This window comes from Centroberyx affinis, unplaced genomic scaffold (assembly GCF_046629955.1).
Source record: "Centroberyx affinis isolate AG114_WGS23_722 - 3 ecotype Tasmania unplaced genomic scaffold, CSIRO-AGI_Caff_v1 ptg000313l_1, whole genome shotgun sequence".
Lineage (NCBI taxonomy): Eukaryota > Metazoa > Chordata > Actinopteri > Beryciformes > Berycidae > Centroberyx > Centroberyx affinis.
In genome coordinates, this window is record NW_027278990.1 from 63,835 (window position 1) to 76,371 (window position 12,537).

General features: G+C 39.6%; 1 protein-coding gene across 1 annotated transcript; it reads left to right on the forward strand.

Annotated features, from left to right (window-relative positions):
• Positions 1-3: 3 nt before the first annotated feature.
• Positions 4-9,985, forward strand: eif4eb (eukaryotic translation initiation factor 4eb). The gene is made up of 7 exons (XM_071515141.1): positions 4-85; positions 1,315-1,418; positions 5,195-5,290; positions 5,460-5,523; positions 7,308-7,421; positions 8,922-9,061; positions 9,169-9,985. Exons 1-7 carry the CDS (start codon positions 68-70, stop codon positions 9,281-9,283), a joined length of 651 nt encoding a protein of 216 aa, XP_071371242.1. The 5' UTR covers positions 4-67; the 3' UTR covers positions 9,284-9,985.
• Positions 9,986-12,537: the final 2,552 nt, after the last annotated feature.

Below are 12,537 nucleotides of genomic sequence, written 5' to 3' on the forward strand. Positions count from 1 at the left end.
AAGCAGGGCCGTCACGTTGGACAGCTCGGTCCAATGAGCACCAGCTTTCTAAACAGAAATTGGTAAGATGGCGACCGCCGAACCGGTGAGCACTTTCTCTAAAGAACATAGCAAAACATTTGCGGGGTCTGTTGTTTTAATTACAACATGAGATCATAGGCAACTCTTTGTACAACTTTGACAAAACTCCTCAAATGAAATTTGCACGTGGTCAGTATCATACGTACTGTTTTGACTTCGTTTGAAGTTTTTCCCTCTGTGCCACGACCGAAGCACAAAAACAGGAATGCTTGTGTGGAGTTCTCCAAAGTTACGCTGACGTTACCGCTAGTCACGGCCTGGGCCCTGAGACTTGCCGTTCTCGTGCGGAGAGATCGAGACGCCAAACTCCATTAAATAATCTGGTAGTTTAATGATACCTTGGCTATCAGTAAACGTAGATGACCTTACTTGATAAAATATACTTTCCCGAATTGGTAGGGTCCTTTGGTAAATTCGGCGTGTAGGACAATCCACCAAGTAGCACTTTATTTTAATAACACCTCAACTTTTAGAATTGGTCCACGCTGCTCTGCAATGTTACTGCCCTCCACAATCTAACGTTACTTTGGTGGAAGAGGATTGTGGGAATACGAGGGGAACCAATCATAAAAGTAATTTTTTTTATTGGAATAAGTGCTGCTTGGTGTATGGAATGCATGCCGAACTTAAGACTGGCTCCTGACAATTCGCAAAAGGTCTTAAGTCATTTTATACCAGGTAACGTTATGGAGCCTTGTCGTTAACAAGGCAACTACCAGATTTTTGAACAGAGTTTGGTGTGATCTTCTGTCAAAGGCACTTCTCGGGGCTAACCACGGCCTAATAAAAGTTAACATTAGCTAGCTGCTAGCGCTAGTGGGTGGCAATCGACCTCGCCAGCTTCTACAGTCAGTGAAATGTGTAACAGCTGTTCATATCGTGTTTCATAAGCTAACGCTATCATCACGGACTTGAACTATAACCATACAAGTGTACTAAAGATGTTAAGTTAGTCAGTTTGGTTCTAGTTCAGTTTTGACATCTATTCAATGCTATCAGCACAGCTGTGCCATTCATGGTGAAGCTAGCAAGCTTAACCAAGTTAACCAACTTATGTCTAACTCAACACAACAGACAGTATAGTTAGTGAAAATCATTGTTGGAGATCAGACATCATGTACAGGAGGAGTTCTCAAGCAAGTGAAGGCACTCAAATTTATATTTGGAATCAAATGCCACAGGCTTACTTTCCAATGTTTTGTAACTCCCACCTCTACCACACTGCTTTTTTAGGAAACCAACCCAAGTCCACCCCAAGGTGACGAAGATGGAGCTGAGGAGACTGGACAAGAGATTGTGAGCCCAGAGTCCTACATCAAACACCCCCTCCAGAACAGGTCAGGGTCTTGCCTTCTGCCTTTTGTGGGTACACTACGTACGAGTCCAAAGTCCATAGAGAATGAATTGGGTAGAATGTCAAAACGTCTCTCTTGGAGGCAGTGGAATCACCTTCACTAAATGGCACCAAAAAGTCATAATAACTTTATTTGTATAGCACCTTTTAACAAGACTGTTTACAAAGTGCTTCACAGAATAAAAAGGCATAAAAACAAATAAATAAAAGGAGTAAAACAATAAAAACAATAGTAAAAAGGACAACAAAGGATACAATTTAAATACACAGAAGTAAAAAAAAAACAACAACAACACTAAATACATGTAAACCAATTTACCACCACCTAATTAAAAGCAATGGTAAAAAGATGTGTTTTAAGATGCTTCTTGAAAGTGCTGAGTGTATCAGTGGCTCTTAACTTATCTGGGAGAGAGTTCCACAGTGTAGGTCCAAGGTAGCTAAATGCTGACTCACCACTCTTAAGCCTAATTTTAGGGATGGTCAGCATACTGCTATTGGATGATCTAAGTGATCTACATGGTACATATCTCACTATCATATCGCTGAGGTAGGGTGGGGCGAGACCATGAAGACATTTAAAAACTAATAAGATGATCTTAAAATCAATTCTGGAAGATACAGGTAGCCAGTGAAGAGATTTAAGAACGGGTGTAATGTGGTCTCTCAGTCTAGCGCGTGCTATTATTCTGGCAGCGGCATTCTGAACTCTTTGAAGAGTAGTAATTGAGTTCTTAGGTAATCCAGATAGGAGGGAATTACAGTAGTCTAGCCTGGTTGTCACAAAAGCATGCACAAAGTCATGCAACAAAGTTTTGTTTTCAGGACTTATTACTTTTGTGACCAGACAGACATGTCAAAATATATTACAGTTTTTTTTACAATTGGTTACAAGCATGTCTCAATGCTAGACTCACTCTTTCAAAACTCTTCACACTGTTAGCACAACAGAAGTCTATGCGGACCAAACTGTGACTGACTCTTGCCCTGCTTTAACACAAAATGCACTGGTTTAACACAAAAGACATTCAATGACCACAGCTTTCAAAATTCTTGAATTCTTTTCTCACTCAAAGTCAACCACCAGCAGAACCATGTGTATCTACAGCCCATTCTGCACATGCTTACATACTCTTTTCAAAACTTAAATTTACAAGTTCAAAACCTAACATACATTAAAGTGGACAGCAATTTGCCACCCCATTCCATTGAAATACATTCAAAATCCTAAAAAAAAGATGGTTATGGAGACAAATAGTGAAAAATTATTGATTGAGACCGGGTGGACTACTGTAACATGATTTGTATGTTTTGTTTTGTTTTTTGAGCAAACTATTACAGTATTGACTTTGTTTTCCTTACAGCAATTTTCATTTACTCCAGTTTATTTTTGAATTACTTTATGGCAAAAGCACATTGAAGCTTTTCCTGTTTTCCTGTTGCATTCCTATGACTTGTTCCTGTAGTATACTGTAGTACATTCTATAAAGAGGTACCATTCTTACTGTATTTTGTAATGGGAACTTTGTTTACTGTAAAATAAGACAATGTACACATTTCTTATACAATTAACAATAACAACAAAAAATATATATACACACAACAAAAAACTAGAGAGCACAAAATGATTTACTACATCAAAGATTGCCATAAAATGACACATCTACTGTAATGCTACCTGTTGCTGTTGTGTTTTTTAGGTAATTGTGTTACAAGTGACAAAGTGTTGCTGTTGGAGAAAACTAGTGCTGGTGTTTTGGTAGAATTATTTGATTTTGACACAAGTATGCAGTGTTTTGGTAGTGCATTTTGGGTGTGAAATTAACTGTTGTGCCAAGCTGTGTGTTGGTACAGACAACAGTGTGAAGAGTTTTGAAAAAGTGGACTCGGTATTGAGAAAAGTTTGTAACCAATTGTAAAAAACTGTAAAATCAAATTAGATGATTTCCCTGTATGTTCAAATTGCCATAAAAAATGCAGAGGCATTTTCAATATTTTTGGATGACGGCATCCAAATTTGACCACCTCATACCGTGCTTCTGGATGTGAAGCAGAGCAGGGCTGGAAAACAGCACGCATGGTCATCAATTTTCCATAAAAGATTGGTGACTTGGGCATCACACATTTGCTCAATCGCTGGGCATAGTTCAAGAATAGAATGACCCTTCCTCCACACAACTGAATGGACCGGCTCACATAGATGTGAAGTGGCCATTCACCAAAAACAATGGGTGCTCTGTTCACTAAGAGAAAGCTGAACAAATTACAAAAATGTCTGTGCACAGCACACGACAAAAACAACATCAAAATGCCCAAACAGAGGTAGTAGACATTGCTTTCTCCCCAGTACACCACATTTTCTTTTTCAGTTCGATTGAGTGGTTAGTTTAGCTGCTAATCCTTTTTCAGCTTATGGGGAAAGGCATTAATGTAGTGGCTCAAGATTGATCAAAAGTGAAATTTCAGTCGTGTGCAACACATTTCCGACCCGCAGTGTGGAGTGCAGGTTTTGCAAAATGACTGAAATGCCTAAATTGGTCTTCATTGGTTGATTTGATTATTAGTATTATTTCAAACATGATTTGAAAGGATTTGCCTATATCAAGCTTGTTCCAGTACAGTCCAAACCAGTGATTCTCAACCTTTTTCATATCAAGGAGCCCTAATTTAGTCCACATTAGGGCCACGGACCCCCATTTGATGAGATTTTGTCTCTTAAACCCAAATCTGAGAATATTTTTATCATTAAATATGATTTTGTCCAGATACTATCTGTATTGTAGGTAGAGAGATAACAGTGAAACTATGACCAAAATAATCATTCTTCTACATTTTCTAATTGTGTTAAGTTTTTGTAAACTAAATAATGGTGAAGTTTAACCATTCATCAGTTTGCTGGGGACCCCGTGGAACTCCCTCAAGGACCCCTGGTGGTCCCCGGACCCCACGTTGAGAACCACTGGTCCAAACAACATTAGCCTACTGTCTAATATTCATTCTTTCATCGTCTTTACCTGCTTACTCCTTTTCAGAGTCATGGTGGGCTGGAGCCTATCCCAGCATGCATTGAAAGGCAGGGAAACACCCTGGATAGGTCACCAGTCCCATCAGGGACTGCATAACATGCTGCTTCAAATTATGGCTTCTGATCAAGCATCCAAATGTTTTAACAGACAGATTAACAAGGACTTCGCAAATGTCCCATGCACTGAAGCAGTATGGAATGCAATAACCCTACTTATATTGGATTTTTCTGTTTACACAAATCAATACAAAATAGACAGACAGTCTATTATGCATATATAATGCAGGTGAAGGCAATCAAGGAAAATACAAATGGTAAAAGTTGATCTTTTCCTGGTTCTTCCTTGGTTCTTTTCCTGCCTTTGATCTGGATTTGGAAACTACCCCTCCTCCACCCACAACCATTGACAGGCTGGCTGCTTAAATGACTTTATCATGGTTTCAGCAGTCGCACTGTGTTAACTTAATTATTCTTCCACCTAAAGAGCTTATGCTAGGTGCGGAGTTATAGGAGGATTAAACATTGAACAAGTATGACACCGCCTCACGATTAATTGGACCATAGGAGTGACAGGGCATGATTTACTGAACAGTTTGTGTCAACTGCCTCCAGCTGCATCCATACGTTCCCCATTTGCTCTAGAGCTCATGGGCCTTGGGTTACTTTTGTTTACCAAGTGTTTAATTAGGGGCTTGCTAACTTTATGCAAATCCCTTTTGTGTTTCACCCAACAGATGGTCTCTCTGGTTCTTCAAGAATGACAAGAGCAAAACATGGCAGGCCAACCTGCGACTCATCTCTAAATTTGACACGGTTGAAGATTTCTGGGCGTAAGAAGCAATAAATCTCTCTCTGTTTTCCTTTTGTTTTCCTCGAATTACATGGAGTGAATGATGCAGTGAAATGTCATTACCGATGTGCCTTGCTTTTTGAAATCCTATAAGATCAGCAAGCGATGAATGAGCATGTTTTGTTAATGTAGCGCTCGCTTCATTTCAGACTCTACAACCATATCCAGTTGTCAAGCAACCTCATGTCAGGCTGCGATTACTCCCTTTTTAAGGTAAGCTTGAAGTCTATGCAGGAAATGCTGAGTTAAAATGCACATAGTGTGCTTTAAATCGGCATTGTGTAACGTTTGCACGTCAATCTCTGGTGGCGAGGTCAATATTTTCTATTTAACACTCCAGTGTCCACATTTCCATTGTTGTCTGTGTTCTTCCCCTATTTAAAGTTGAATCATTGACGTTGAAAGAACCTTTAGAAATTGGAAGATCATATCAGTCTATTCCAGCCTCAATGAACATCTTCCCACTAGAGTGAAATATCTCACATATTCACAGCAAGTGATATGAGATCTGACAAAAAATTTTTGACTATTTTTATTTGCAACAATGCACTACAATTTACACCAAATACATAGCTACTCACCAAGCAAACTTGCACGTGTGTGAAAATTGCAACAATATAGTTGTATGGCAGCAATGAGCCACATTCAATTCCAGTGCATCAAGGACTAGAAAATAAAATCATAATGGGTTGTAGTAACACAGTGTGAGGATGCACAAGCAAGAGTGTGAGAGTATTGCATTCCAAATGGAGTTGACCATTTCAGACGGTTGTCGAATGATTTTATTATAGAAAAGGTGTTACCTAAATTGTTTCATCCTAAAATAATGTGACCGTTTTGGGAATAATGGGAGCAGATGTTCATTGTTCAACGGGTGTGGGAGGGGGAGCAAGTCTTCAGGCTGACATGCCATTCAACAGTGAACTTTAAAGGGACTGACATTTGCACACCACATGAATTCATATTTTGGCCCCATCTTGGCCAATCTCTAAGCCTTTTGGAAAGTTAGCAAAGGCCTGTCCATGGAACTCTCACAAAAATTTTCATGTCATTCAGACGTTAAATTACAGGAGAAGAAGTCTTTTGAGTATGAAAAATTGAAGATGTCATTATATTCAAACTTGGGATGTTTCTGATTTCAATTTTTGATAGGAAAAAAAAATGAAGTCTTTCAAACTGATATGCTACTCAGAGAAAAATTGAACATTTCCTAAAAACATTTGTAGCATACCAATAAACAAAATTGCATTAGGAGAACAGAATCAAACACAGCTATTGCAAAAACAAAAATATTGTACTGAATCGTTCATGCTTAATAGATATTCATCCAAAACAGAAGCGTTCTGATTTACCATGAGGCTATTCAAGCACAACCAGAAGTGAGTGAGTGAACTCTGAACTCATCACTTATCAGAGTTCAGTGGTTGTTCTGATAAATAAGAAGCATGGGTAGAAGTTTAGCGAATTGAATGGTGAGAGTGTGCACAGCAGCAGCCAATTACACAGCATTTGAGGGGGCTGCAGTAAAACACAAAGAAGCAGTGGTGAAATATGACCGTAGTTGAATGGCTCATCAATATAGGCCCTGTGACTTGTGTAGATCGATGTGTTTTTTTTGAAATTGCGAGAATGATTTTCTGTGTTTTCTGTTTCTAGTTTCTGTGTCAAACTAAGAATGAACAAAGAATACTGTTCTAAGAAACTGCATATCCACCAGCTGGCAGATCCAGAGCTTCTAGCAGGGGACCTCAGTTTGTCACTTCTGAACCCAACTACAATTTAAAATTTTAAAGAAAACGAATTACATTTTGACATAAAAATGGAATAGAATGTAGCTTTTTACCAAACATTGCACTGGTTAAAATGGTTAAGCATGTTCTTAGAACTGCGAGTCCCCACTTTGCGTGCACATCTCACAATTGCCGCACACATATTTCATGGGTTAAGTGTTGGTCCCTTGTCGGGATATGTAGTAATGATCTCAACTGTTGCTCCAGGATGGCATCGAGCCCATGTGGGAGGATGAGAGGAACAAGCGCGGCGGACGCTGGCTGATCACGCTCAACAAGCAACAGAGGAGATTAGACCTGGACCGCTTCTGGCTGGAAACGGTAACTTGCTCATTTCAAATGTAATAGCATTACTTATTACTTCCTGGGAGCAGTAATGAGTTCCACTACTCTTATATTTCTACACTACTGTTACACCCTGAAAACGGCCAACTGCATCCTTTCTTACCTTCAAAGATTGGGGTAACTCAAGCGCTTTGTGTACGCTTCTGTGCGAATGATCAGAGAAACCGGATAGAGTTGATGTTCAGTGGTCTTGTCATTGCTTTGGTTTATAAAATCAAAGTAGTGCGAGATGTGTGTGTGTGTGGGTGGGTGGGTGGGTGTTTCTACTCTGTAGCGAACAGAGTAGAAGGAATTCCCATCATATGTAAGAGCAATCCGCTGTTGCCTCAACTGACAGGTGTGACAACACAGTGGTAACACAACACAGTCGGCTGGCAGCTGGTGAAAATTGGCTAGCTGCTAAGTTTCCAGTCAAGCCGATGTTGCTGTGCTCCATCTACCTGCTGCTGTAAAGCTCACTGACAGCGGCACGGATTTCTAGCAAGCTATGGAATGCCAGTTAGCAAACAGGACTTCTTTGATGCTGTACAGTAGGCAGTTGTCCACCACAGGGCTAAAAGCCTGCGCTTACTCATCATCTCTGAAAGCAATTTGTTTTTATGTTTTGTTGCCAACATAGATCATTTTTAATATGGACTTGTGGAGAGGGAAGAGGATGCTGACCTGAAGGACTGATCACCCCAATCTGTGTGTCCTGTTCTGTCAGTCTGTTTCTGTGACTGGATTTTAGTCTGTTGTCTGGTTTGAAGTCTTTTCAGTCAAACTGGTTGGTCCAGCAGTCTACATTCAGTCACAGTTCTGGCCATCATCTTTATTGGAGATAAGTTAGAAAAAAGAATGTAGACATTGACAAGGTGCTTACCCTTAGCAGTAAGAATTTATATAAATGATGTGGATAAAATGCTGTAATTCTATTCTTTTTAGTTGTCTTTACCTCTGAATGTTATAGTTTTAACAGTTTTACATTTGATGTTTCCTATAATGCTGTTTTCATGGGGGGAAAAAATAATGCTTACCCCTGGGGATAATCAGTCTTTGGATAATTCATCCACAGCTTGATATTTAGAGGGGCAGATAAAAAAGTGACCGACTTCTTAAATGAAATTAGTAATTTGTTACACTACTTGTTACTGGGAAAAGTAATAATATTACTAACATGCTCCTAAGTAATGCACTACTACCCAGCTCTGATCCTACTAAAGCTGAAAAATGAATAAAAAAAAAAATGTCAGGATACCCAAAAAATGTTCACTGAGGTGCTGTTAACCTGACAAAAGTGCTGATGCAAATGAAAGCAGGAACCTCAAAAGAATCTCTTTGATCCATTGTGATCAAGGTGACAAACTAGCAATGTCCAAGGCCTTCAGCCTTCATGAGAATAGGGATATATATTATTGCAAATCACACTTCAAGATGTGAATCTTCATGTTTTGACGTCTGTTTTTTCCTCCTTCTTCTGCCCCATCACTTCACCAGCTCCTGTGCCTAGTCGGAGAGGCCTTTGACGACTACAGCGACGAGGTCTGCGGGGCCGTGGTCAACATCCGCACAAAAGGAGATAAAATAGCCGTCTGGACATCGGACTACGAGAATCGGGACGCCGTGACGCACATAGGGTGAGGCGGTTCTTCAGTGTCAGTCCGAGGAACCCGAAAAACGCTTGTAAATACGGGCGATATCGCGCTCTTTATCCTCTTACGGTGTCGTTCTTGTGTGTCAACAGGAGAGTTTACAAGGAGCGCTTGGGGATCCCCATGAAGATGACTATCGGCTACCAGTCTCACGCGGACACGGCTACCAAAAGCGGCTCAACCACCAAGAACAAGTTTGTCGTCTGAGAAATGCCCTACGTGCCTCGTCCATTTCCCGGTCTCCTCTTTGCTGTCGGTGCATATGTTTACTTTGCTGCAAAGACTTGCGTAATGCAATCCAGAAAGAACCCAATACAAGACTACGTACCAAATGTTACCATAACCCGCTCCGGGACTTGAACCCACAGGAAAATCCACTGACACCCGATGAACATGCAACTTCCAAAACACTATCAATGACAGGTATTAATAGCAGATGAGGCAAAGCGTGCTGGGTGCTCTGCTAAAGAAATTACATGTTGATTTTTTTTTTTTTTTTTAATGGCAGGGAATTCTGAAATGCAAAAAATGTATATTTCTCTCCCCTTTTTTACAGCATCATTGATTTGCTGTAATCCTTAATGACATTAAACCCCTTTAATTTATTATATCAATTTGCCTGCATATTAGCTTTAGACCTTTGTTGCTTATTTGCCTTGAACCATTGCAAGTAATCAGCCTTTTCAGAGTATTTCATGACTCAAATATTCATTTGAGTGTTAATATAATTAAAACATTGGTTTTGCAATTGAGTAGTAGCTGTTATATTGTGGAATACTTTTTTGCAATCTGTAATTTGTACATTCCTTGTTCGAAATGATTTGATATTCGACTCGCAGTGATGCTGTATTGCAGGGTATCAATTTATTAGACTGAATTTTATCTGCCTTACAATGGAAAGCAACACAAATGAGGAATTCTCTAAATAAAGTTTTTGTGACTTGAGCTGACTTTTCCTCAGCTCATTTTAAAGCCACAGCCTAAGGAACAAAGACTAGGTACACCATCAAACAGTTTTCTGTGCCTGGAGATAGCTGAATTCTGCCAGAGCTTTCTCTCCGCTCTCTCCATTATTTCTTCCCCACTGTCTGAATCAGAATACTAAAGGTGACAGGACCACCCACTCTCCTTAGACAAAAAAGGGGAAAAAAAAAAACTTTCTGCACTCTCTCCTTAGAAGACAGAAAACAGTGAGGATTTTTATCCGCCAGTAACGAGTATCCTGTTGACGTTTTTAACGGTGCTGGTGCAAGGTAAAGAGGGATCCACACCACCTCTTATTTACATGAAAGCTCTTTGATTCAGTAAAACCAAAGTACTGCGATTTGAGCAGAAACACGAGACCATCACCTGGTGTGAAATGCACCCCCCCCCCACCACGCACACACACACAAAATGCTAAAAAGAATTCTTATGCTATTTTTATATTCGTGGAGAGTTCATGAAACCTGAAAACCAAAACTTATAATCTTGGAAAGACATCAAGAGACACCAACAGAGGCTGCCTTTATGGCCTCAAAAATGTTTGCTGTCACATTAGATCCAATCTAGAAAATGTTCCCTTGCATTGCCTGGAAATCATCCTAAGATTCCTTAAAATGTCATAAAGAATTTTGAAAGAAAAGGTCACCCAGGGTGTCAGTCTTCACAAAAAACCTAGTCTTCAAATCATTGCGACTAGAGGAGCTTCAAGAATATCACTTGAAGTTTACAGATGTCATCACAGACTACAGTGTTGGCATTCTTTGGGCTTGCATCTACAACTTGATTCCTCTGGATGTGCTGAAGTTGGAAGTGACTGTAGGGTTTTCATTAGGTCCTTGTTCCTAGGTCCTAGCCTTCATAGGCCAGCTGATGGCCCTCATGTAAAACCATTCTCAAGACACAACATTGCCTGACAAACGGTGTTGCATAAAGACAGTGTACCTTACCAATGGATGCACTCCCTAATAATCAAACTATCACTCAACACATGAAACTAACAGTTTTATTAAAAGTGACTTCAGCTTCTTAGCTTATTTCATTTGCCATGCCTAAACATGGCAATACTTATAACTGCATTATAACCTGCTACACTAATCTGGTATATTGTCTAATTTCAACAAACAATTATTCTAGTTATCACATCCCACTCCCACTGATGCAATACAGGACATCTAGTGGTCAGCGAAAATATCATGCATTTAATTAACTTAAAAATTAAAATAACCACAATCATACCAATGTACAAAACTTATTGTAGGCACAAATGACACACTCATCACAAACTCAAACTAGTTACAATCTCATTAAATCTTCTCATCTAATATACAGTCATTAGAATGCTTTATTTATAATGAAGAGTCGAGCACATTTTTATCACACATCCACACTTTTTTATTAAACTCATTTACAGTAATCACCACATTTCAATTGTCACATAATACATAAGATTATCAGTAAGATTTGTTGTTTTCTGATCTGGTCACTCAGTAGTCATGATGTTATCCAAGACTCTTAACTAATGACTTGTAACACCTTTCCACTCCAAACCCTTTGTCCTTTCGATAGGTGGTGTTGCTAAAACATTAGAAGTAACTATCATAGTAAAACTCTTTACACTTGTTACGGTATTTGCCAAGACACAGTATGTAACCAGCGCTAAGCTTAGTTCACTTGATTTTCAAGTTTTGATGAGACATGTTCATGAGTTCAAATTGATATTAATCGATCCAATATCATAGGAATAACCTGAATCTTGTCTTAGAGTGGATTTCTTAAGAAATAAATGTTGCATCTTTAGAAATGAAAGATTGAACGATCGCTTTTAGTCTTTGAACTTCAGAGCAAACCACACAGGTTGTCATTCATTGAAAACCGAGCCCCAGGAGAAAGATCAATATGTAATAGTAAAAGTATAGTCTTTTTAAGTTATTGTTAACGTCTTTTTTATGTCTTGCTATATGAAAACCAACCTCCCACTGTTTGTGCAGACATTCAAACACAAGGCCACTGACTTTAGTGAATGGGGTTAGAGACTAACCTTGGCAGCCATGAACGCAATTAACGTGGGGAATTGAACCAGGCACAGTTTTTCAGACTCCAGGCGGCCTCTATAACCTCAGGGCCACCTCGCTTTCCAATCAAATGGCCTTGTCAAGATCCCAAACCCTCCAATGTGAGACGACTTGTCAAAGCAATTGGACAACAGGATATAGCCCGGCACAGGAAGACACAAAATGAATAGCTTTTAACCTCGCAGTCACCTTTATCATTTGGGATCCAAACCGATAGCACACAGAGCCAAAACATCAGACGTTACCAATGTCCAAATATTTATGGAGCTGACGTGTTTTTGAGGCTGTTCTGGGTAATTCCGTTCACTCTGTGGCCCCAGGCGGGTATTAGTAAGTAATGATTTCAATCTTGTCCATCACTTTACACTGGAGGGAGCTGCAACCCCATTTAACTTTGAACCATGA